A 26,584-nucleotide genomic window follows, 5' to 3' on the forward strand; every position below is an offset into this window, starting at 1 on the left:
GTATAATTATATGGTAAAAATGAGGAAGTCAGCCATTTTTCAGTAATAGCGTGCTGTGACACTTTTGTATTTTTATGTCTGATTTTGTAAGCAGTAGTTTTTAAGTGAGGTGAAACTTGGGGGGTACGCAAGACAAATCAGACCCCTGAAAGGGGTACAGTAGTCTGGAAAGGTTGAGAGTGACTGAGTTACATGTTGTGCACACCCCCACTCTCATAATGCTCGGGGATCCTGAAGGAAATGAACAAGGGACTTTGCCTCATTCCTAGCACTACTGCAAAGGGATGGACCACAGAAGCCATTTCTCTCTCCACTAAGAAAACAGCCAAGAGAGTCTTTCACACGCACGTTACCAAGTTCCCAGCCGCAGGACTCCATCTGCCACTCAGTGAAACATGGTACGCTCCAGCGTGATGGTTTCAGAACAGCGTTTATTGAGAGCAGGACCTCATGGGGTATTGGAAACAGTGTCCCTTGTAGCTAAGGGGTTACAGGATTCACGTCAGTCCCCACCTCATCTGTTAGCAAAACCAAGGGATGCTATGGGTGCTAAAAGGTTCGTATCAAGTGTCATCTTCCACTGGATCTTAACTAGACCACCTGAGGCTTGTCGTGTAGTTAACACACCTTTCTTGGAAACGTAAGATACATGGAGCAGACACGCAGAGGGAAAACAAACGTTAATGACACATATAGTGAAAGCTGCTCTATGGTAAGTCATGCTTCCAGTGGATAGCCCCTAGCAGAATGTGCTTTGAGCTTCATCACGCCACCTAATATTTGCTGGGTCAGGTTCCACTGTGCGTATAAGATACATACACCATAGGCCAAGATCTGTATCTAACTTTAATTATGTTGTACGCTTCAGGCACTCAAGAGAAGCTAGTCTAACGACATACCACAAGATACAGACGATGCCCACAGGAGGTTTATAATGAGCCACCCCCTCCTCTCTAGTGCAGAAGTATTTTTTCCCCATGCACAACAAAATAAGAGCCTTGCCACATGGAGTAACTCTGGAATGAGATGCATGCAATGGACCGAGCAAAACTTATGAGCAGGGTTCATTTCCTGGCTCTCCTGAAGGGGCATGTGCACCGTAGACATAGTTGGTGGAGGAAGCGAGAGGAGTTTAGATAGGGTTGTACCATCCATGTCTCTGCCTTTCATATAGGATTTGTAGGAAAGGACCTCATAGGCCTACAAGGATAGTAGATCATTCATCGTTTCCAGTGAGGAGGAGGGCCATGAAGCTCTGAGCCTCCGGACTGGTGGGGATCCAGGATCTTCAGTATGAAGGAGTCCCATCTTTGAGTCAGACTGGAGTAGGAATTATGGAGCTTCAGGTTAGAGTTAGAGCTCGGGGAGGAAGAGGCACCAAGGAATTTCCCCTCTCTTCACCCAGCTGCTCCTGCCCCTTCGACAGATGAGCTGGGCACTTAAAACTTAGCTACCCCCCTTATATTGGTATCCAGGGATAGCGGGGTCTCAGCAGTGCTAGTGTAACAGAATGGCCACTGCGGTTTGCCAGGCACCACTGAGTATAACTGGATTGGAGTGGACTTAGCCAGCGGCAAGAAGGCCCAGTAGGGGGTCTTCACCTGATTGATATGCCCCACATGCAGCAGAGCAGCAGGACGATCAGTACTGGAGGAGAGTTTGAGGATAGGAGCACAGGGGGTCGAGGCAGACCCTTCAGAGGAGAAGGCCTGTTAGCAGGGGCGCGGCCAGTAGGAACAGAGAGAACTCCAGAAAGTTGCTGGTGGCTGAACCATTGAGCTGGTCCAAGTCTTTCTTTGTGGGGCCCGTCATCAGCTCTTCGGTCTCTCTGGCACCTGTGTGCAGAAAGGAAGGAAACCTGGAGTCAAAGCGGAAGCCACAGGCAAAGGACCGGCCCAGTTCACACTGCTCCCTCTGCGACATGCTGCCACATGGGCACGGATGATGCATAGCGCAGGACAGCAGCACAGAGCTCCTCAGAAGGCAAGACACAGCTCGTGGGTTAGTGGGCAACAGGCCAAATCCATGCTCATGCTTCATGAACCAGGCAGCTCAGACAGCCCCTGATAATGTTAGGGGACACAGTGCAGGGGAAGGTGCGGGGAAGGGAGTCGGTGCTGTGTGGGGGAGGAGTTTGAGGGCCAGTCTCCTATTGTTTCCTGCCAAGTGCATTTATGTTTCTTTGTCTATGTCCTTTACGTCCAAGACGGGACAGACAGACTCACTCCACAGCTGCCTTACCTGACAGGGCGGACTGGACAGTGAGGCTGTGTCTCCCTGCGGCCTTGGAAGGTGGTAATAAGTGCAGGAGGGAGGTCACCTTAGCAGTGGCGGGTGTTGACTTTAGGGCAGGTGGGGGCTGCTTGGTATCGTCCAAGCTCAGATCGGTTTCTGGAGTCGTAAGGCTGAAGGATGGAGGTGGCTCTGAGGAGAGGGCTGGCTCAGCTCTCACGGAGGCTGCATCAGACTCCTTCAAGTCTCCCTCCATTTCTGGAGAGGCAGTCGGGCTGAGGGTTGACTCCAGGTCTAGCAAGAGCACAGCCTCCATGGTCACCAATGGGGCACCAGTCTCCTCAGAGTCCACTTGCATATCTGGAGATGTTTTAAGGTTCAGGTCTGAGGTGGGCTCTATGGAGGATGTTGGCCCAGTAGCCTTGGTGGGGTGGGGCCTTGCTGTTCGGGTGGGTGGTGGGCTTCTGTTCACGGTGGTGCTGGCAGGTGCTGGCCTTGTGGTGGGATTTGGCCTTTTTGTGGTGGTGGTGGTGGTGGATGCCGGCCTTAGGCTAGTGGTGGTGGTCGGGCTCGGGGGGGTGGGTGCCAGCCTTAGGCTAGTGGTGGTGGTCGGGCTCGTGGGGGTGATGTCAGTGGCGAGAGCTGGCCTAGTGGTGAGGTTTGGCCTTGTTGTTCTAGAGGATGTAGAGGCCTCTTCTGAGTCTACACTGGGTTCTGATGAGAGACAAAGAGGGCTGTGGGTTACCACCAGCTTCACTTGGAGCTCCAGTCCCCCGAGCAGTGCCAATGAAAACCCAGCAAAGGAGAGCTGGAGAAAGCAGGGGCAGGTGCTTTCACTAGGCTCTCGGGGAAACACACCCCACCTCTCTGCCCCTTGGTGGGAACTGAGCTTAGCAGGTAGCCCACCGGACACAGGGACACCCTTTTTTCCGGGCAGGTCCCAAGATTTCATTTGTTTTCAGACCTGATGTAGGAAAACGCCACCCCTCTAGAATGGTACTTCCTGGCAGCAGGGGTCCAGGTGGTTGCTATTGGGATAGGAAGCCTTTCCCATATGTCACCAGCATGAACATGGCCCAGGTTGAAAGACAGTGAGTCGTTCCTGTTTTCTGGTGGCTGAACAGTGGAACGAGCTGGGGGAGCTCCCAGTGGACAGAGCTTCCGCCATGCACAGGTGTCTGCAGCAGAGACGCGAAGGACTGCATGGGCTGCAGAATGTGAAAATGACCTACCCCGAGGAGTGGGTGGGGGGGGTCCCATCAGATCAGGACGAGGCACATGGGCAAGGCAGCGTGTGTGAGGGAAGCTTACTCTGTTGCTGCCTAGGCTATGCCTGCTCTGTAGATAAACACAGGACTCCAGTCCCAGGTCGGCCAATCCAGCTCCTTTTTGACAGTACTAATATACACTTACAAAAAGCAGATTCACCTCCAGGGAAAGCCCTGGAATCCCAACCCTGAGACGTAGGAAAACTTTGCCGGCAGGGCTGAGGAAGTGCTGGGTTCCCCACATACAGCCAGATTCTACCCCCTTACTCCTGGACTAGCACCTCATTCAGAAGCTAACCCCACTGCTTTTAGGGGGATTGTCTCATGGGTGGAACCTCCCCCCCCCACCCAGTTTTCTGGCTTGTCCAGTGGAGACACTGGCTCCTCTAGTTCCCTTCACGTACCGCAGATTGAATTCCTACACGTATAGCCCTCGGGGCACTTGGAGCAAGGAGGTCCTTCCTTGTACGGCTTGCGACCTCTCACGTTGCCACTGGAAGCAGAATATGCCGATGAAAAGAGAACAGCCCATGACAACAGAGAGGACGAATCCCCTCCCCATCTCAAAAAGGAGGGAGATTTTTAATTCAAATCAGATCTTGCCAAGATATAAATCAAGGGTCATTAAAAAAGCGGGGGGAGCTTTGACTGTGTTACTAATGGCACCTGGGCTTACGAACACTGTCTAGAGGTCTGAGCCTGAGCCCAGGAGCCTTTCCATTCACTTCAGCCGTGTTTTGGATCAGGCCCTTAATAATTATTACAGCTGCTCAAAAAATGACCCCTCAGTTTCCTGAACATTCATCATTTTATTTTGCCTTTTTCCATTAAAATTTCCATGTGTATTTCCATAGGGTTTACCAGACTGGGAACACTCTGATCAGCTCTGATAGTTAGCCCTTGTATTTATATAGCCCTGTCGACAGAGGACCTCAAAGACCCCTATACACATCCGTGAAGTACATTGATGTAAATCTTCACGAGGAACTCCATGGAGTCAGTGGCATGACACCAGACTGAGAGCAGAATCAAGCTCATTTTCTCCATATCACAGCTGGGGAATATGAGGCACAGAGAAGTTAACAGCCAAATTCTCCTCCTAGTGACACTGGTATAAACCCAGGGTGCCTCCGTTGACCTATGTGGAGCAACTTTAGATTTACAGCCCTGTAACTATGTGGCTTTTCATGACACACCCAAGGACGCACAGTCCATGGCAGCACCACAGATAGAGCCGAGGACTCCTCTGTCCCAGACCTGGGCTGGATTTACAAGATCGGCCTCTCTTTGTTGCCACAGGAAAATGACAAGAAAGGGCTTTCTTGGGATTGGCTTCCACGCGTTACCTGAAAGCAAGGTAAGCAGAGCCTGGGGGAGGATTTTCCTTCTCAGCCCGGGGGTGAAGGTTACGATAAGTAGATGTGACAGGGCCCGGATGGAACCAGAGCAGCCCTTGGTAAGCGCGCACTCACGGGGGATCGTAGTTGCAGACCAGCAGGTAGAGGTCAGGGTCTTCGACGCCATGCAGGGTTTTACAGAACTGCATCCCACAGCCAACCCGCTCACTGTTTGCCCAGACCACCTGAAGCAAGGGAGGAAGAGAGAAGGGTTACGTCTGTCCGCACAAGGCAGGAAGAGCACAGATGGGAGACCATGAGACACCCTGCCTGTGAGAAGAGGTTTAGACGATGAGTGTGTATGCCATATGCGTCAGCTCAGTCATCACCAGGATTTTCTCCCCTGACCTCCAGAGCTAAAGCATGAACCACTACAGCTTGGGCTAAAGGACCAACTCCCCGAACTAGGAGACTCAGGGACTCTGTGCATGAAGGTCACACCATTTCAGAGTTACATCTAAGCGGAGACAGGCCTTGTTAGTGCTTGGATGAGAGACCCCCATCAACAATTCTTCTCTGTCGAGCTGGACACAACCCACATGCTCCTGAATTATGGTGCTGTTCATAATCCAGATCTGAATTTTGGAAGAGGCCCCTGTCTTTTACTAAGCCAAATGAAAAGTCCAGATCCAAATGTCCCGGAGTAGTGGAGAGTTTAAAACATGGAGCTTGACCTGGATCCTAATTCTGAGGCCAGAGCCCATCTGCAACAGGGACTTGAAAGCCACACCAGGCTCGCTGAGTGACCAAACGGTGCAACGTTAAAATACACAAATGACATTAAAGACTTTTTTTTCCCCTAAAGGGAAACCGTTCAGCAGGCCTGTAATGATCACAGCAGCTCATGATGCCCACACAATTGAGGCATCCACACCAGGCTCGCTGAGTGACCAAACGGTGCAGCATTAAAATACACAAATGACTTTAAAGACTTATTTTCCCCTAAAGGGAAACTGTTCAGCAGGCCTGTTATGATCACAGCAGCTCATGATGCCCACACAATTGAGGCATCCATACTGAATAAGAATCAGTTCTATCCTGGCCAGCTGAGATTCTTATACTGGGCCCATCACCATGGTATTGAAGCTCCTAAACAATATTTCTACGGTGGGTCAAGTCCCAAGCACAACTCCCTCCCAGGAATCCAGCCCCTCATGCCCTGTAGCCAGATACCTGGGTGTAGTGGCCACACATCTGTCCTACGGTGCACTTGGACGTGGTCAGGTTGTAATGCTCGTGCTCGTTGTACCACTGCTCCAAGGCCATTTCCACGTCCATCTCGTCTGTAATGGCAAAGAGGTTCTCACCCCGCCGGCCCCGCTCCTTGTTGTGGCCCCAGATGCACTTCGCTGCATAGGCTTTAGCAAAGGCTTCCAGGTCGGGGGCCCAGCTCTGAAACAAACACAAAGCTGCCACCATCACAAAGCATGAGGCTGGGTCAAGAATTGTCCATCTGGATCGAGTCCTTCCTCACATGGATGAAACGCTCTGACACGCTGAGAGACACACAGCCTATCCTCTATCCAGTGGGGCCCGAGGTTAGAACCTAGACTCCTGGGTTCTGTTCCCAAGCACTGGTAAAGGCTATGGCTCTCACATTTTCCATCTAGATTAATTGATAAGATTAAAGATTAAGGGCCCTGATCCTGCAATTGGATCTGTTACCAAAGCCTTTGTGCCCAAGCAGAGTCTCCTGGGGGCTCTGTGCAGACATAGTGACATGACACTTTCCACAAGGCTGCGGATCTGTCGAAGCACAGTTGTACCAGCTCTGTGGTATAGAAGCAAAACGTGGGTGCTGAGTGAGGCTGAAGACCCCCAGAGTGACACTTCCGATTCTTATCATGTTTGTCGGCAGGTCCATATTACATAGTAGGACAAGATCAGAAATGAGGATATTCAAAGCTCAACCCTGCCCCCTCCAGCGCTGGCTTGGTTTCAGCAGTTTTCTTGGTGTGTGTGGATTATTACAATGGAAGACCAATGAATTCCAAAGTGTGTTTACCAACAAACACCGCTACAAGGGATCACATGGGCGTCAAAAGCTTTGGTTGCGCCATAAGATTGCCAGTAATAGGCACAGACTGAATATCCAGCCAGACCACCTTGAGGATCTAGCCAGAGATTGATCTGGGTGGCGCTTAATCTGCAAGGAGGCCATGTTCCTGGGATTTGCCATGATGATAATGATGGAGTCCCCCTTAGGGATGCAACTGCTGAATTAGGGTTTTAGGATGGGGTTTTAAAGGGAACCCAAGGGCATTAGCTGCTCAAATTCCAGTGAAATTCATTGGAACTCAGTATCTAACCTCCTTAGGTTCCTTAGAACATACCAGCCTAAGGCAAATGTGAATATAAAACACTGGTTGTCAATGGACAGTAATAAAATAGCAGCCGTTCTACAGTCGCTTCCATCCCTGGATCTCAAAGCACCCCTACCCAGTTAGGAATTATCCCTGTTTTACCAAAGGGGAAACTGAGGCAATGAGCAGCGTGGTGTCATTCAATGTCACAGAGCAAAAAGCTGGGAATGGAACCCAGAAGATCTGGGTCCCTTGTTGGAACCGCTGACTGCAATGAACAGGACAAACTGTGGGAATGCATGGAGAGAGGGACATGCCCAGTTCAACAGCTGTGTAAGGCCAGAGAACAGGAGCCAGCGCACACATCTGGTAACCTCATCATTTAAACTTGACCGGAGACTCAGTCTGACAGCTGCCTCCCAAGTGATCCCTCCAGTGCCCGGACTGACAACAGCTTCTTGTCCAGCTGAGCTCCCCTGGGCTCCATATCCTACCTAGTGGCGGTTGCTAGGTAAGAGAGGGAGATGTTTTTGCACAAGAGAAGCATTAAAGGGAACATGAAGATACAGCTGCTTGGACTTTCTTTACATTATTTAAAGGAGGCAGCAGCTTCTCTGAAATCCAACCAGCAGAGATAGCAGGGCAGGTGGGAGGAGAACCCAGACGTACAAGCCCACTGAAAGATCATGAAAATCAAAGGATGGAGCAGTGGGTGAGGAAGGTGGGTTTATCAGCTGATGGGGGCAGGAGTGGGGTGTGATCCAGTGGGGAAACCCTCAGTATTTTGTGAGGAAGGTGATTACCTTAGTTGGTGTGAGGACGATTGGACGATTTCTGGTTCACTGATTCTTATGTGTCAGAGCCCAAGGGTAGGCAGCAAGGATCACAGAAGATGCAGCCTCTGTTCTCCCAAGTGGCTCTCTGCTTACTTATAAGAGGGGCGGTGGCAGGGGAGAGGGGTGTCTGATGTGGCTTTGGAAAGAGGGTTGGCTGCAGGTCTTGGTGTGGGGGCTCATTATCCCCTCCCTGTAGCAGGGAGCTGGGTTCCATAAGCAGAGAACTAACCTCTGTGTTATTTGCTTCATTAAAAAACATAAGGCTTTGGTCTGCGTATGTCCATTGTATAACCATTTCCATGGTAACCACTTCTGCTGTCCCAAACACAAGCACCGGGTGACAGCCGATGGGCAGTTAGCTATGGGAGTAGGTGAACTCAGAAGCTGAGATCTGCTTCTTCTGAAAGGAAAACGTCCTTGGAAATCCAGAAGAGCAATGCAGACACCCGGAGTTTAATCAGAGACTCACGGGATTGTTTCTAAACTGAACGGCTTACAAAAGTTTACCATGGAGAAGCTGCTGCTGCTGGCCATCAGGTCTTTTAAGTTCTATAATAGTAAATGTAGCACGGGTGGTAAACTGTTCATGGTAAACTCAGGACAAAGGCAAGACTCTTGAGTAAACCACAGTCAAGATCAATACATTTTTCAGGACAGGATCTGAGTTAGAATCAGTGTCAAGGTGGAATGTGCTACAAAGCAGTCAAATCTGGCTTCAAGCCTTTATTTAAAACAAATAGGATTGAATGTTCTTATTGTCATATGCCTAAGTCATCATTCCATTTTTACAATAAGCAGCAGCATACTTCATTAAGCAATTTTCAAAATTGCTTAAATGAGTTAAGAGCTTGTCCAAGAGCTTGATTTCTAAAGCACACTAATGTGTTGAGTGTTAATTGGTCTGTATAAAGGCCCCACTGGTGCACACTAAAGTTTCCCTTGTGCACTTTAATGTTTCAGACAGCACTGTATGGCTGGCTGTCGTATCTGATAATGACATCACACATTCTCAAGTGGCTGTACAGTCCAATCCTTGAGGAGCAAGATTGTAAACAGATGTCACATAAGAATGTGCAGGGTCCCACTGAGGACTTGGCAAGATGCTTGACCCTTTTTTTGATCCATTTTTCATGTATGTCTTCCCCATAGTGTTTACTGCCTTTATGGATAGTTGCTCTCCATTCAGGTCTGGCCTTGGCTTTGAAATTATCAATATTTATGTCAATGAAGGTCAGATTCTACTTCATAATGTCTTTGAAGCATTTTCATTCACCACCCCTCTTGTGCTTTCCAAGTTTCAACTCATCCCAGAAAAATTTTCTGGGGAATCTATCATTACCCAAACAGCACTGGGGAATCTATCATTACCCAAACAGCACTGCATTAAAGTGAACCAGCAGGGTCAATTAATGTGCAGCACGTTAGTGTGTTTTAGAAATCACACCCCAGTAGAGCACATTACTTAAGCCTCATTTTAAAAAAATGAATTAAGCACTTAGGAGGCTAAGTCCCTTTGACTTTCACTGAGATTTAGACTCCTAAGTCCCTTTTGAAAATGGGACTTAGGTGCTTTTTAAAAATTTCACCCCTGAACTAAAATAGTGTCAAATTAACTTGGGTTCTGTCTACACAAAACGAGTTTAGTTAAATCAGTGCAAACTGTGTGTGCTGGCAAGGCCTAAAACAACCAGGTCATGATTAGAGGTGAGAGTAGAGGAGGGTAGTTTTCTTGTCCTGTGAATATTTTTGAGATATTGAAAAATTTTCCTATCCCGAAAATAGGATGAAAATCAAAATCCCAACAATTTTCACAAACCAAAAATCCTCCCAAAAAAATTGGTTTGGGTCAATGGAACCATTTCGTTTTTATAATTTTGAAACATTTTGTTTCAATTCTGACCTTTTAAAAATCTTCTTTTAACTTGAAATTTACTAAAATTTCAAAATGCACATTTGTTTCAAATTGAAAAAATGAAAACTTTTCCACCAAAATATTTTGGCATCACAAGAAGTCATCAAAATTGATCCTGTTTCGTGAACCGTTTTGGTTTTGACAAATTGACATTTTTCAGTGCTCATCAAAAAATCTCCAACCGACTGTAGTCATGATAAAGAACCCGCTGCAAATTTGTCTTTAGCCAAAGAGGTAATGCAGTCCAAATATCAACACCTTGCACTTTATGTAGTACTTTCCCTCTTCAAAACACTTTACAAATAATAAGTAATTCATCAGATATGGAGAGACATCTTACTGAAATCAAGGGGTCTAATACAAGAAGCAGCATCTGCTTATGGTTAGAGCAGGGACAGAAAGAATGAGGCTCTATTTGTAGCTTAGACAAACTATATGACCTTGGGCATATTGCTTCTTCATGCGTTAGATTTTCCCTTCTATAAAATGGGGATAGTACTTTTTTGCCAGACCTACCCCACAGAGGTGTTGTGAGAAGGAACATACACGAGCACCTTGGATGAAAGATGGCCAATCTTAAGATACCCATACAGCCAAAATCAGTGGTTGACGTTCAATTTTATATTCCATCCTATAGACAAAAGAGTCTATCAGTAATCACAAGTATTTATCAATGAAGTGCAACACTAAGAAGAATTCTCCAAGCTCAGTTGGGATTTTGTCACTCTGGCTGGTGAATTTAAGTTTTGGTTATTTGTTCATTGCAAGTTTGTTTACTACAGCCATGATATTTACGACACATGGTGTGTAGCCCAGTCATTGCTACACGAGGAAAAAAGAAACAATTTTTACACTGGATCTCCAGCTAGAGTCAATCACATTTATGAACTTAAACTTTCAAAGTACATTTCATAACAAGGTTTCAGAGTAGCAGCCGTGTTAGTCTGTATTCGCAAAAAGAAAAGGAGTACTTGTGGCACCTTAGAGACTAACCAATTTGAGCATAAGCTTTCGTGAGCTACAGCTCACTTCATCGGATGCATCCGATGAAGTGAGCTGTAGCTCACGAAAGCTTATGCTCAAATAAATTGGTTAGTCTCTAAGGTGTCACAAGTCCTCCTTTTCTTTTTTCACAACAAGGGATGCTCTTATTTTAAGAAGTGTAGGAGACCCTCCGTTATTCAATAAGATGCAGGATTCCCTTTCTATCATACAGGAGACCTCCAGACATGCCACACCTTCCTGTCATATAGAACAGTGTTTCTCAATCTTTTGGATACCAGGCTTGCTGCCAGGCTTTGATACCGGCTTGCTGCCTTAATGAACTATATGAGTGAAATCTGAGGGACTGGCACCAGTTCATGGACCAGTCACTGAGAAACACTGATCTTGAAGACCCCAGATATGACTGCAATCAGACCCTGGGTTTCCCATGGAACACTTACCATTTTCAGCATGTCTGCAGCAGGAGGGGAGACCTGGGAGCGGAATTGGTTGTGCATCTCCACAATCAACCTCTTGTCATCATCTGTAAAGGACGAGCTCAGCTCCGCAGCCGTGAGCAATAGGAGAAGGGGAGGAAGCCCAGAGCTCAGCATTGTGGCAGTCGGTCTCTGGCTTTAGCAGCCCATGCCTCTGGCAGACAGATTTAAAGCACTTCCCAAAACAAGGAACACCCAAAGCCTGAGATTAGGGGAGGAAATTTATCTCTTTATTATAATACATTTCAGAGCCACAGGGAACACACCCATGTAATGTCATTGATGAAAAAGGAATGTTGCTTAAGGGGCCAATGAGTGAGCAATGCCCACTCCCTGAGAGCTATCGTGTGTGAAATCCTGGTATTAATTTTTTCCACAATCGTAGGAGCTCCGTTTTGGGGCCCTGCTACTGCTGTAATTTCAGTTTTAAACATTAATATAACACTTTGTGATGTGCTGTAATTACTTATGTTTATACTCCTCCCCTTTCCTTCCAGAGGATCCCCAAATGTTTTCCAAATGGAAACAACGGCTATAGTCAGGGATCATTTCACCTACCAATGAAATGCAGCCACCTCTGGGGCAGAACACGGCAGCTGTTTAACAGCAAGCAGCAACAGTACACATGCAGAAATTGTAATTCTAGGTCAGAGCGGGGTCCCAGCCATCTTGTCCATTATCATGTCTTAGAGTGGCCAGCACCTAAGGAAGGTGCAGTGGGCAGTTATGGAATAACCTTCCCCACAGAAAGTTTCTTCCTGGCCCTCATCAGTTAAACTTATGCCCTTAAGCAGGAGAGCTTATAGCCCTTCCCAAACTTTTTGGGTTGGATAGGAAGTGAGAAAAACCTTATGAAACTGCATACGGAGGGGTGCTAAGGGAGAGCAGTAATAGCTCTTTGTCTTTCATCACTATAGAATTTTGACAGGTTTCCTTGTCCCGCATCATGGCATTGTGCCAATCAGAACTCCCTATTACACTTCATGGCCCCGCCTTTTGCCCACCCCCTTTTTGGCCCTATGGTTTTGCAAGTCCCTCCTACTCTTTCCGTCCTTTCCAGGGCCCGTAGGTATCATTTTTGGAGATGTGCATTTTTGGTGCTGTCGGCCATTTTGAAAAGAATAGGATGTTTTTTGAAAACTGTATTTAATTTTTCCTTACTGGAAGCAGTATAAATAAAGAATGTATGTCCTTTCCTCATTTTAAGAAGGAAACTTGCTTTTTACGCAGTGAGTGCTATTCTAAATACAGCTGACAAAACAATTGCACAATTTTAATAACAGAGGAATTAAAGGAGAACTGTTAATATATATCCATTTAACACACACACGTTCCCTCCCACCTTGCTTTTTTTCCTACCCTGAACACAGAAATGCCAACCTTGCTCTGGGACATTTAGGGATGTTTATGAAAAAAGTAAGAAGGAATTAGGGAAGTTACTTGGACCTCAGTCTCCTCCATCCCCTCCTGTCCCTGTCTATGGCCAAGTGGGGAGGCCTGATAGCTCAGTGGTTTGAGCATTGACCTGCTAAATCCAGGGTTGTGAGTTCAATCCTTGAGGGGGTCATTTAGGGATCTGGGCCAAAAATTGGGAATTGGTCCTGCTTTGAGCAGGGGGTTGGACTAGATGACCTCCTGAGGTCCCTTCCAACCCTGATATTCTATTCTATGTCTGCTTGGATCCACCACCCAAGGCCCAGGCTGTGTGTTGTGCTCTGACTGCCCCATGTGGACTCTCCAGGTGCTGGAACTTGTGGTTTGGGCAGGGTATCCAGCAGCACCCCAACCCATTCAAAATCGCCATGGCTCATCTACTAGCAACAATGATTTTTTTGGCAGGGTCAGCTGCAGCTGTTGGCAAATTTTAAACTGATCAAGGGCGGCTTCTCAACTCCAGGATCCCACCCACAGTTGTTCTTTTTGGAACCAACGTTGGTAGCACTGAGGTGCTGCAAAACAAGCACCAAGCTCCCACCCCTGTGCTGACAAGCTCGTCTCCTGCAGGGCCCATTAGGTAAGTGTGAGAGGAATGTGGCTTTCTTGTATTCAAATGCTTCAATATAGAAATGCATTGTGCAACTGCAATAAACCCATGGATCATTAGGAACAAATAATTTTGTTACATAACATATGAGATATAAAATGCACAGTGGGGTTTGTGGGTCTGATCTGACTTCAGTGGGTTCTGGATCAGGCCCAACAGCTACCGTTTCCAAAAGAAAATAAGGGCATCAGGCACCCTGATCCCACTGAAAATCAACAGGAGTTGGGCCTCAAACGCCTTGGGCTCCTTTGAAAATACCAGCCTCTGGGTAACATTTTCAAAAGCACCTCGGTGACTTAGGAGCCTAAATCCAATTTTCAAAAGCTACTTTGCTTTTACTGATATAGCTATCTATGTCAGCTGATTTTTTGCTGACACAGATATACCAACAACAGCCCTCGTGCGGTTGCCTCTTTAACCACAGTAGTAGAGGTAAGGCTGCAAAGCTTAAGTGTAGACAAGACTTGAGGAGACTAAATCACTTTTGCAATTGAGATTTAGGCTCAAATCATTTACACATTTTTGAAAATGTTACCGATGTGTAACGACAAAATATTGTCAGACCATCAGATATTTAATGCCGTATGCTGACTGTTGTCAACCTACCCAGCATACGCAGATCTCTATTATACCCTCCTCCACCACTTCTGCCACCATAGCATGGGCACTGACCCCATGAAAAAAATCGCCTCCCGCCTGCTGGCAGCCCCACCAATCAGCGCCTTCCCCTCCCGCCCTACTGTGATCAGCTGTTCCGCAGTGTGCAGAGGCTAGAGGGGAGGGGAAGGAGCACGGGTGGGAAGAGGTGGGGTAGGGGCAGATCAGGGGCGGGAAGAGGTGGTGTGGGGCTTGGAGGAAGGGGTGGAGAGGGGGCGGGCCCCAGGGCGGAGCAGGGGTCAAGCACCCCCCAGGAACCAAAAAGTCAGGGCCTCTATGCTATAGCTTAAGTATAGTCACAAAACCACAGCTCTTGCTCACGACACTGTTTCTTTAATAAAAAAAGAAAAATCCACATTGGGGGAAAAGGTGCATCATTGTTTGTATTTAAATGCAAAAAGTAAAAACAATTTTTAAATTCTTCTTACATACAAAGCTGATTTATTTACACTCTTTACAGGCTTTTCCCAAGTATTTACAAACTTTGCAATATATTAAATTATAATCATCCATAAAATTCCCTGCATATTTACATTCTTTAACAGCCACTTGAATTTACAGTGTACATAATTCAACAGTCTTTATGCATATATCTATAGAATAGTTTGCCCAGCATACCCCTGAGTCTTTGTAATAATGTCACAATTAACCATATTACCCCCCCCATTTCCCACTACACAAAGAGAGAACATTAAAAATAAATCAATGCTCCTTTGTTGGAATTTGCACAGCAAAAGGAAAGGCCAGCACTTCTCATGTTTAACTCAACACGACAGTCCCTCAATCCTTTAAGACACCTATTTTCAGGTATTCCAGAAGAGGAGAAGAGATAGCTCTTGATAGTAAATATACAAAGAGAAGAAAGCTGAATTCTCTGAGCGGTGAAAGGTTTCTGTTCATTGGTTGCAAGGCTGCTGGAATGGCTCATTACTTGTGCTCTGATCCTGGAAAGTGCTGAGTTCCCTTATTTCCCAATGAATTAACAAGGAGCCAAGGGCGCGGCAGCACACTACAGGATCGGAGCCGATCCTGCAACCCTTCCTCACGACAGCAGTCCCACTGCAGTGAGGCAGGTCTACCTGCGTGAGAAAGGGTGGTAGGCTCGTCTTCCTCATACCGTGTAGCGCGGTTACCATCCAAATCACTATTGACTTGATTTTCTTCCCCGTTCCTCTAAGGCTGTATCTAATGCTGCAATCAGAGGTGGGACTGCAGCTTGGGTAGCCATATCCATGCCAGCTTTAACCTGGCTGGCACAGCTAAAAAGAGCAGTGAAGGCCTGGTGGCACAGACTTCAACGTGAGCTCCACAAGACCACCTGACATCCTGGGTATGTACTTGCATTGCTAGCCCGTGCTGAGGTCCATGCCGCCACGTCTTCACCACGTCAACCCAAGCTGCAATTAGCGTAGACATACGCCAAGACAAAATGCACCATACGGCACACCCAGTGCCTCCCCTCCCGTCTGGAGAGTGGGCACTTTGCAACAGCTGTTGAGGGAGGGGCTGGTACATGCACCAAAAGCCATCTGACTCCAGTAGGATCTTACCCTAGAAAACTCTCCAGGGCTTTGCAATGGGAGTCAGAGGTTCAGATTTGCAGCACTGCACAATTCTTGTTAAAAATCAATGGGAACTGGATGTCCAGATCCCTCTAGTTTCCCACTGTTGAAATTAGGAAAGTAGTCAGACTCCTTTCTCCTGCATTCAATTACCCTGAGTTCAGAAACCAGAGAGATCGAGATAGACAGTCAGTGTCTTGGATTATCGGAGACAGGCCTTAAACCAGCCTCTGCAAAGTTCTGCCTGCCCCCTTCCCTGGAGCAGGTAGTCTTTCCTTACAGGTGAGTAAAATACGACAGTTTCGTTATCTCTGGTCATTATGGGCAAGGGCAAGTGAGCAAGTTGTGCGCCTTGACTGGTGAATTTTCACAGCAGCTTTGCAAGGCCATGGCATTCAAGGAGGTACAAGTCCATCTCCAGGCTCATACACGAAGCATTTAGGCACGCAGTGAATTTCAAAAGAGGGATGAACTAGGTGAATGGGGTTGGGCCCCAGTAGAGAGTAGGGCAAGGTGTGCAACTAGCCGCACACAGGGTCTGTTTAAGACATGTTGTACGCAGAAGGGCCCACAAATGTCGGGCAATGCTGGAGGCCACTGACACCCATGACGTAATATACAGCATCAACGACCTGATCCACTTGCTAAGATGCCTCAGTAACTGAGAAGATGGCCAGGTTGCTCCACTCTGTTACAAACTCCAGAGCCATAGGAGCCGGCTGGCTGTTTGGGGCAACATTCAACCCTTTCTCTACTAAGTCCTCGGTTTGGGGAGATTGCAAGAATAGAATTGCCCTTCCCCACCTCTCAAGCCTGTTACTGCCTTTGGAAATGCTGCTGCCTTTCTGGTTGGGAGAAGTTGTGCCCCCAAGACACAAACGGGGTAGTGGGTGGGATGGGACCAGTTCTTGCCGGCAGTCATCAGACTATCTAGCCTGGAAAGAGTTGACTAGGAGCTGAAATGTTGACTAGGAGCATGCTGCATCTCAGCCTCACCAACCTCATTCTCCTTTGGCCTTATCCACACAAGAGTTCAAACCCTGACAGCCATGCCTGTACTGAATCACAGCAAAGTGCTAACGCTATTTTCCTGGCTGCCAGAGACAGAAACCACGCTACAGACCAGGGCTTTGTACTCTAGTGCTGATGGGGCCACATTTGATTCTTCAGTATCTTAACAAGCAGAGTAAAATCAGCCTCCTCCTGTTTTGGTTTAGCAGCTAAGTCTGCCTTTAATGTCTTACAGCTCTTGGAAGCAGAGGAGAAAGCATACTGGAAGTGTAAAAACAAATGATGTAAATTCCAAAGGCAGTGAGGTTTGGACATGTGAGCACTGTGTCTCCTAGACACAGCTCTGGAAACTTAAGCAGAGACCAAAAGTGCACTTGGAAAGCAGATTTGCAATCAGGACAGATTCCCCATCCTCTGGCCAACTGGCGTAACGCTCTGCTAGTTGTGTTTGAGCTGGGGAGGAGCCATTTTTATGGGTGCACGTCTGTAGAGTAGACATAAACCAGCTTTAGAACCCACTGCTTGTTAGAGAGCCTGACAGCTGATTGTCCTAGTGGCTGATTTCTTGTCCTTCCATAAAGCCAGGGAGCCGCATTGGCAGTGATGGGGGTCACAAAACACAGGCATTTAACCGACTACTGGCAATTTTCTCTGCAACTTTTTACGAATCACATTCACAGACACTTAGAAGCAATAGCAACACTAACTCACTCATGATCTTAACACCGAGTCCAATACAGCCCCTGTGCGTGTCTCTCATTGAATGCTCAATAAAAACGGAGCGAGACAGAGGGAAACCTGGGAGCTGATGAGGTAACCTTGTTAGCCTCCAAATGTAAATTGAGAAGCTGCCAAACTGTAAATAGCATCGGTCCCTAATTTGTGTGTTTAGGGCATGATCTGTCTGCCATTGAAATCAAGGGTAGCTTGCACAGGATCCAGTCCTTCAGAGGGCTACACGTGTGTGAGAGCGTAGGGTGTGCACACAATCACTAGTATAAAACCCACCAACAAAAATTAGCAAACAATAATACTGGGAGTTGTACTACCCTAGTTCCCTGTGATATTTTGCTACCAATTAAATTAGACCTTTATTGGTCAAAGCCAACTAAAATAACCCCCACCCTCTCACGTTCTACTCAACCTGTTTTGTCTTTTCCCTCTTTAGGGACTGATTCTGCAAACACCCCGCCAGAGTAACTCATTAGCATTATGCATGTAGGGAAGTGTTTGCGGATCGTGCCCTTGGATTATAAATTCTTTTGGGACAGTAACTTTCTTCTGTTTTAGCTTTGTAGAGCACCCAGCAAAATGAGGCTCTGATCTGGACTGGAACCTCTAAGCATTACTGTAACAATTAATACCAGCAGCAGCTTCACACCCATTTTCCAGCTGTTAAAAACTTGCAAGAGGGTGGAGGGAAATTGTTCCACTCCGTTCTTTTAATTGACCTAAAGATGTTTACAAATGAAAAGATTCTTGTGTCTCATAACTTGATTAACTTGCTTCAAAACAAAAGAGGCTCTCACGATACCATACAAACAAGTGAGAGAGTATGTCCTGAACCGCAGCCCAGGGCTATGACTTCAGTCTGACACATCTGTAAGCCATCGTCCACAGCAGGAACAAAGACCCATAGGATCAGGCTTGGGAGGAATGGCTGTAACTGCAGCCGGCACATGATGAAACTGATCCTCTCTAAAGGCACCGGACAGGGGAGCACACAAGCAACAGGAAACCTGCAGAGGAAGCTCGGAAGGGACTCAGGAAAAAAATCAACATTCATTCTGGAGAGAGATGGAGCTTTGGGATCTGGAAGGAGTTAACACACAAATGACTGGGGGGAAGAAGGAACCTCCAGGTAAACCAGATCCTAAAAGCTGCCCTCATTTAGGTCCTTCCCATACTGGCCAAGGAAAGCAAGCCAGCACATTTCAAACAAGAGCTGCATAGTATATGCAAGCAAGATTTGTGAGTAAGGTGCTGGTGCCGTTTGCCTCGCCAATGTAGACAGGGGCCAAGATTTCAAAGGAAATCAGTGATTCTGGGTGGCCAACTTGAGACACCTCAAGGGAGTCTGATTTTCACAGGGTGGGTGCTCAGCACTGTCTGAGAGTCAGGGGGCTCAAGATCACTAGTCACTTTCGAAAATCTTAACCAGGGGTTTCCAGGTCAGACCCAGGTGGAGCCGTGGGGGAGCACGGGTGGTGCAGTCCACTCATCGATCTGGAAGGGGAAGCTTATGCAGTGCTTCCCCGCACCTCAGCCTGGCTCTTGCCAAAGCTCTTGCACTCTCAGAACCTGGACAGCCAAATTCACGCCGGTATTTTTGTTAGAGGAGGAAAAGAACATAGGGACTATTTATTGGAACCAGCAATGCTCTGAGGCTGCCATAATGCAGAAGAGGCCAATCACAACGAGACGGGGGGGGGAGGGGGGGAGGGTTAAAGAGCTTCATTTGATACAAGAACACTGCTGTGTGTGGCAGTCTTTGCAACCGGGCTGTAAGGCCCATTCTTTTCCTGTGGCAGGGAGCCAGGCCTGAGTCTGTGAATGGGGGCTGTGGGGCTCATTCTCCTCCTTGTGGGGCATGGAACTGGGTTGTGATGTGGGGGGAGGAACCATGGAACATGTCAGTCATATGTCCCCTTGACAGAGCTGCCCCAATAGACAGGCCCAATGTTACCTCTCCGGGATGAATGCACCGGAGGGTTTCAGTCACGGTTTCGCCCACTCTGGGGCTCCCTGTGAAATTCTAACAGTGCAATAGTCACAAAGGACACAAGGAGAAGCTTGTTCTCGGAAATGCATCCCCCTGCACTCAGGAAAACAAACGTGTGCACCCCCAGGGCTTACCTGAGGGGGGCGATCAGTGCAACTGCCTCTCTCCCAAGGTACGTCGGAGGATGGGCAAGTATTACCTCGGGGGCCAGGGAAACGGTTGCTTGAAACACAAGGCCTCCCACATGGTGGGCAAAGCTGCTTCCCCAGGATGTTTCAGTTGCACCAGTTTCATTGCTTTTATACACCCATTTTCTTGTCCCCCTCGTGCATTCTTCTCGCACCGGACTGGACTCCAGCTCTCTCACAGTTCTTAGCTAGAGGATCCATCGCAAATGACTATGGGCTCTGCTCCTCTGGAGTTAAAGCTCATCTTCCAGTAATCCGCGCTGGCATAGCCTTTGGGAAACACAACAGGAAGTAGCATGAGACGGGCCCACGACTGGTTATTGTACTGGACAAGCTCAGACACCACTGTGATAAATATGTAGATGGAAGAGAAGCTGATCAGGGCCTCCATTTTACATCTCTATCACAAGGCAGTACCTTCAGCAGCACCCTGGCAGGGCATCAATCAGAACAGACTCAGAGGGAATGGGGCGAGTAAGTCATCCACACCATTTCCTCCAGCATCCTGGCTATTCCTGAGTGGTTTCCTCTCTAAGCAATCACCTAACCTGACCCTGCTCGTCTTCGGCAATGTGACAAGACAATGCTTTAGAAGGGATTTGATATATGCAGAGAAAATGTTAATGAACAAGGCTATGAAACTCCTCTGCCTGCAAGACCCTCAAGGGAAAGGAGACTCAAATGATCCTTGGAAATCAGTGGGGGCTTGGCCAAGAAAACAGTGAGAGATCAGGACTTAGGCATGAAGTTACGTAGAGTATCTCAAGGCATTATGCCGCTTCTGCTCCAGGTCATAAACTGAGCCCTCAAAGGGGCTGAGGAGTAATTTTTCTCTCCCGCTACATGAGACAGCTTGGCACAGTTGGTTGGGTGCAATGATTTGGTGCTGGAAGTAGATGCTCATCTCTGTCGGAGGCACTTGGTACAAGACACAATCGGGATCAGGCGCCTGGCCCTGCTTCGGGAGGGGATCACCTAGGTCTACTCACTGCAGTACTGGAACTCACCGAAATCCCCAGCTTCCAGCTCCACCGACAGAGTCCTGCAGTGTCCTCTGCACTCCTTGGAAGGTGCAATATTCAGGGTTAGCTGGCCGCTTCCAACTGCAAACAGGCTGTGCAGTCCGTGGGTCTGTAACAGATGGGAAGGAGGAAAGATATAGAGGAAGGAGCTTCAACACCTCTCCCTGTCCTTTCCGGGCACGGCTCACCCCGGCCAGTGGCTGCTGTTTAGAGGACTATTTATTACGGGGCTATCAATATGAAATCATACCAAATCCAAGGCCCTGAAGGCTGCTGATGCCCCTCTTCAGCTATACAAAGCAGCACAGCCCCACCACTCCTCCGCACTCAAAGGAAAACAAACAAGACAAGGAGGAAAAATGGGCCCAGAGGTGGGAGAGAGAACGGGCAGAGGCCCAGAGTGAGGGGATACACTCAGGAGCACCCATCCCTGATCTGTGCCAACAAAAAATGGTCGGGAGCTACTGCATTAATCCAACTTCACAATCCTCCTCCTAAGTTGCTATGGGTATGTCTACACTGCAATTAGACACTCCCTGCTGGCCCAGGCCAGCTGACTCAGGCTTGCAGTGCTTGGGGCTGTTTCATTGTGGTGTAGACATTTGGGCTGCAGCCCAAGCTCTGGGACTCTCCCACGTTTAGGATCCTAAAGCCTGGGCTCCAGGGCGAGCCTGAACGCCTACACTGCAACTAAGCCAGCTGACACAGGCCAGCCGCAGGTGTTTAATTGTAGGGTAGACAGACCCCAAGTCAGATCCTTATTTTACATATAGGGAAACTGAGGCACAGAGCAGTCAAATGACTGGCCCCCAAAGTCACAGTGAGGCAGGAACAAAACCCAGCCATCCCAACTTGCATTCCCTAAGCTTTACTCATCAGACAAGAATCTCCATTTCCCAGTGCGCTTCGGAAAAGCAACTGATTGCACTGGTGGGTGAAATGTATTCCTTTGCAGGTGTACAGGCCAAGCGACATGCGAGCACCTCCTGGTACATAGGCCTTACACTGGCTCTCTGCACGTGGGTGACTTCCCTGCATTAAGGCAGTCATGTACCTACACAAAAGAGGAAAGCATACCCCGGGATGGATGTCTCACCTTATTCCCTAACTCTGGGTTGTGAATGAGAAAGCAGCTTTCCAGGGAAATTGCCTTTGGGAACGCCAGCAAAGACAAGGCAGGGAAAAGTTCCTGGAGAATCTGAGTTTTATTCAGGGCTTTGTTCCTATAAAACATATTAAAGAATCACTTTATAATAATGCTTAGCGCTTATATAGCCTCTGTCCAACGTCAAAGGTCTTCGCAAACATTCATCCCTGACACTCCTATGAGGTTGGTAGCTACATATTATTAGTCTCATTTTATAGATGGAGAAACTGAAGCACAGCCAGGTGAAGGCTCTTGCTCCCACAGAGTCATTATCAGAGTTGGGATTAGAACTCATGACTCCCCAGCTCCTAGGCCTGTGCCCAGGTCACACCATTCCCTTACACAGTGTTGCATATTTGAACAGGAGGTAGGATACGATGAGTGGGGCTGTAGCCCACGAAGGCTGATGCTCTAATAAATTTGTTAGTCTCTAAGGTGCCACAAGTCCTCCTGTTCTTTTTGCGGATACAGACTAACACGGCTGCTACTCTGAAACCTGTAAAAATATGGTGTTGCTTCTAGATGGGACCTTATCATGCTCCTGTACTGTGTCAAAGCCTTGGACAACTGTAGCCCTTTAGCACAGGTCACAGACATGGTCAACACAAGCTGAGGTCCCTGACACATTTTAAGACCCTACATAGTTACATCTGGAACGTAGATGGTTCCTGAAACTCTGATACCCAGGTTTCCTTCGGACTGAGATCAGATTATACCCAAGAAATTGTATCATGCGACCCAAGTTCAGCCTGATCTTACTGTGAGGAACAGCACACAAAGTCCCAGCATGCAATGCTCCAACTTGATCAGAGGAGCCTTCCACATGGCTCAGGATGGAGTATTCTGCATTGAAGCCAGCATAAGAATGTAAGAACGGCCCTACTGGGTCAGACCAAAGGTCCATCTAGCCCAGTATCCTGTCTTCCGACAGTGGCCAATGCCAGGTGCCCAGAGGGAATGAACAGGTAATCCTCAAGTGATCCATCCCCTGTCACTCATTCCAGCTTCTGGCAAGCAGAGGCTAGGGACACCATCCCTGCCCATCCTGGCTAATAGCCATTGATGGACCTATCCTCCATGAACTTATCTAGTGCTTTTTTGAACCCTGTTATGGTCTTGGACATCACAACATCCTCTGGCAAGGAGTTCCACAGGTTTACTGTGTGTTGTGTGAAGAAATACTTCTTTTTATTTGTTTTAAACCTGCTGCCTATTCATTTCATTTGGTGACCCCTAGTTTTTGTGTTATGAGAAGTAGTAAACACTTCCCTATTTCCTTTTTCCACACCAGTCATGATTTTATAGACCTCAATCATATCTCCCCAGTCTCCATGGACTGCATTTCAATTAGTGGCAAAGGTGGGCTAAACTCTGCTTTTATCTTTTTTGGCCAATCAGCTTTAACCCTCAGGCTCCTGAGAAGTCATCAATACGTTTTTGAACTGGGCAGAGCTTGGGTACCCCTGGAAAAGGGTGGCATGCAACTTCCACGTGTTTTGTCTCAACTCACCAGGGGAAGGCAAATGGAAACATCTGTCTTGGAAGGCAGCGCCAACGTTCAGCTGAATTCTCTTCTATTGTGATCTCTGTCAATTCCGGGTACTGGGACTGAAAATGCTTCAGTTCATCATAAGACAGATACTGCCCTGTCTTAAACAACAGCAAAAGAGAAAGATCAGCAGTGTTAACCTGGCTATTTTCTCTCCCATTTCCAATTCCTTGCATCACTTCAAACAGGGACAGCCCTCTGGGCTTTGCATTTTAACAGGGAGAGCAATTAACCATTGGAACAATTTATCTAGGGATGTGGTAGGATCTCAATCACTTTCAGTCTCCAAGAAATTATGGGCTTAATGCAGATATCACAGGGTGTGGTTCTCTGATCTGTGTTACACAGATGGTTAAGACTATATGATCACGACGCTCCCTTCTGGTGTTAAAAACATACACATTACCTTGATTAAGAGGGGCTGAGGCCTCTGGAGGTTTTCTGATAATTGTCCTAGATCAGTCACTACCTGGAGGCTTTTAATGGCAGCACAGCAAGAGCAGTTGGCAGGAATCTCAGAACCATTCTGCCTGCAATCTAGTCCCCACCAGTCATGGCACTCTGGAGGAAAAACAAAAAACAAGCTTTATATCAGGATGAGTCAAATGGAAAGGTAACGGAGTCCAAATTATACACTCATTATCTCCTAACCCAACACAAAATATTGTCAGATTACTGATGACATCCAAGGTTTATTAGCTATTAAAAATAATTAATCGGGCAAGCTTTGTTGGAGTCATCAATGTTGCTTTTAATAGACTCTTTTTCCTTTGGTGTTAGAGAAGGCAGTGAATTGATGTTTTTGGAGACAGGGTCTTGGGGCTGTGCATGGAAGAGCTTTATGGAAATTTCTCTTTGTCTGTAAATCTTTGAGGAATGTGGGCTAGATTATGCCATTACTACAGAAGTTTGGGGAAATCTGATGGGCCTTTATTATTGTGCGACTAAACTGAAACAAATCCACAAAGAAAACGTTTGGATTGCTCTTCCGTTTAAAAGACACCCAGAAGACAAAACTCAGTTGTCAGGTTACAAATGTCCTTACTGGGGTCATTACCACACCTTAGACTACGACAATCAGCTGCCTATTTACTTTTTACCCAGCCCTCAGCTTGGGCAGGTTCCACTTGTGTCCCTAGGCCAGTTTCTATTATACAGTAGCACAGTGCTGCTAGGACTTGGCTGCAGAGCTTGCAAGGGAATGGTCTGGATTTAAACAAGATAGAAACTCTGCGGATATGTATCTTTTTAAAGCATCAGCATTTTTATTTCTATCTGGTTATGTAATTTTTTTTAAAAGATCAATTTGGGTGCTCAACTCTTAGCAGATCCCAGTCAGAAAGGAGTCTGAGTTATGGGCACGATCTGAGTTATGTCGGATGGATAAATGGGCACAGAGAAGTTAAGGATTAATGCCCCACTGACTTCAATGTTCAGGGGTCCATCCAATTGTGGGATCAGGGTCTCAGCTGGTAAAAGCTATGGTCCTGATTATACAATTTGATCAGTACAGGGAGACCCTCATTTATACCTTCATGGAATCCCAGTGAAGTCAACAGCACTCCGCATCGGTGCAGGGGACTTCCCACACACATCAGATTGCAGAAGCAGGCAGGGCTGAGTTAAAGCAATACAGAGCCCTACACACACCTCACATGGTGCCCCCCCAGACCTGCTCCCAGCCTGCGGCCCTGCCCCCTCCTTAGCGTGCTAGCACGTTTCAGAGAGAAGACAAATGGAGCACGTCTCTTGGAGCTATTGTTTCATGCCACCTACAGACTCAGACAGACATTAGTGACACTTGGATGTGAAGAAACACTTGAAAATGTGATCTAAGAGGGCTGGCAACATTTGTAACAAAAGCAGAGATTCTCATCTCATGTAACTCCAACAGCTGGGATCCCAGATACAGGCCTACAGTGCCTTCGCTTTAATCCAGACATGTGATTTTCAAAGTCACCTGGAGGTTTGGATGGCCAGGAACTGGGAGCCCAAATCCTTCAGATGGCTTTAAAACTCACAGCCTAAGTGTTTCTACAGAACGTGTATCCAAACGATTGGAGACTTTTTTAATACTAAAATCAATAAAAAATAAGAAGCTCCCAAATGTGAATGAACGCTGGAGTTATTACATGTAACAGGTTATATCTGGTGGGCATCATACGATGGAAAAGCATTAGATTTGTTTCCCCTACTTTAGCTCCCCTCCTTCCCAACAGTCAAGGAGTAGCTTTACAGAGGTTTACGGTTCATTGAGGGATAACAATATGGGAGGGTTATTTGGAACTATTACATTATTTTTATTCATCCAGGTCCCAGGCTTCAATTCTTTATTACCTGTGAATCTGTAAGGCTTGAACAGGGCATTTCACATATTACTGCTGATATACGGACTAAGGAGGATCAGGATAGAATTCCTGTTTCTCATTGGAAAACACAGTTTTTTTTGTTAAACAGATATGCAAGTGTAACATTTTTATTCCTAGCAAAAGGTCAGTTGCACCCCTCCGCATGCATGATGTTTTAACAGACAGAAGAAGCAGCCACTTCAGTGTGCTTTTCCCATCCTCCCAGCTTACAGAAGGAAAAGGGAAAAATCTTTGTTTTGTCAGCAGTAGGGAGTGTGAATTTAAAAACGCATCTAGTTGCTGATGGGAAACAAAGACCTGAACGATCTCATTGGAGTAACTGCAGTCACCATTAGCACGGCCAGAGAACAACAAAACATATCTTGGGACTAGACAATGGCAATTCACAATAAAGCAAGGGACATTAAAATAATCTGTTTATCGTGAAATCCTCTAAGCACTGTCCTTAGGTGCTGTAGCCAATTGGTCTGCTGAAATTCTACACGAGACCGAGAGCGCAGTAGCCTGCAAGACTGTATGTTAATCAGCTCTCCAGTCCAGAATTTCTCTTTTGAATTAGCATGGGATATTTGCATTCTCAATTGCCCGATTGAAGAGGTTATTTATTTTTGCCACGAATAAGCCATCTAGAGAGCATTCGAGATGGATTCCCAGTGCTGCCGGCAGGGCTGGGTTGGTTTGTTTTTAATTAATCTTTTAGATTTATTGTTGAGGGTGTTAGTCTGCGTATCAGAATGCGTGTGACCTGCATGAGAAGTGTGACCGGAGAGGAGGGCCCGGCCTTGCTAAGAAGGGAGGGAGTGATGCAAGGCTAGACTGCACATAGATGGGAGGACAACGCGCCTGTAAGAGCACACAAGGGATTGGAGCAGGCACTTCACAAA

At 47.1% G+C, this 26,584-nt stretch overlaps 2 protein-coding genes across 4 annotated transcripts in view; both read right to left on the reverse strand.

Moving 5' to 3' along the window:
* Window positions 1–409: 409 nt before the first annotated feature.
* PI16 (peptidase inhibitor 16) lies at window positions 410–11,618 on the reverse strand. The gene is made up of 6 exons (XM_073320108.2): window positions 11,394–11,618; window positions 6,071–6,289; window positions 4,973–5,082; window positions 3,905–3,993; window positions 2,242–2,946; window positions 410–1,835 (listed from the first exon to the last, which is right to left on the reverse strand). Exons 1-6 carry the CDS (start codon window positions 11,544–11,546, stop codon window positions 1,696–1,698), a joined length of 1,416 nt encoding a protein of 471 aa, XP_073176209.2. The 5' UTR covers window positions 11,547–11,618; the 3' UTR covers window positions 410–1,695.
* Window positions 11,619–14,493: 2,875 nt separating this feature from the next.
* Window positions 14,494–26,584, reverse strand: part of C21H6orf89 (chromosome 21 C6orf89 homolog) — a 34,282-nt gene continuing 22,191 nt past the window's right edge. For all 3 annotated transcript variants that reach the window (XM_073319498.2, XM_073319500.2, XM_073319499.2), the window contains 5 exons: window positions 23,738–23,892; window positions 23,293–23,432; window positions 21,732–21,858; window positions 20,621–20,744; window positions 14,494–19,883 (listed from right to left, as the gene is read on the reverse strand). In XM_073319498.2, coding sequence (XP_073175599.2) covers window positions 19,798–19,883; window positions 20,621–20,744; window positions 21,732–21,858; window positions 23,293–23,432; window positions 23,738–23,892 — 632 coding nt within the window. In that variant the 3' untranslated portion in view covers window positions 14,494–19,797. The remainder of the gene's footprint in view (window positions 19,884–20,620; window positions 20,745–21,731; window positions 21,859–23,292; window positions 23,433–23,737; window positions 23,893–26,584) is intronic.

The sequence above is a fragment of the Lepidochelys kempii genome, chromosome 21, assembly GCF_965140285.1.
Source record: "Lepidochelys kempii isolate rLepKem1 chromosome 21, rLepKem1.hap1, whole genome shotgun sequence".
Taxonomy (NCBI): Eukaryota; Metazoa; Chordata; order Testudines; family Cheloniidae; genus Lepidochelys; species Lepidochelys kempii.

Bases quoted from the DNA above. Each gene is read 5' to 3' on its own strand.
- PI16 (XM_073320108.2), bottom strand. From the start codon at position 11,546: ATGCTGAGCTCTGGGCTTCCTCCCCTTCTCCTATTGCTCACGGCTGCG. The intron at 6,290-11,393 runs GTAAGTGTTCCA...TGTTTGTTTCAG, and splicing joins CTGCAGACATGCTGAAAATG to AGCTGGGCCCCCGACCTGGA. The intron at 3,994-4,972 runs GTGAGTGCGCGC...TTCTGCTTCCAG, and splicing joins GTCTGCAACTACGATCCCCC to TGGCAACGTGAGAGGTCGCA.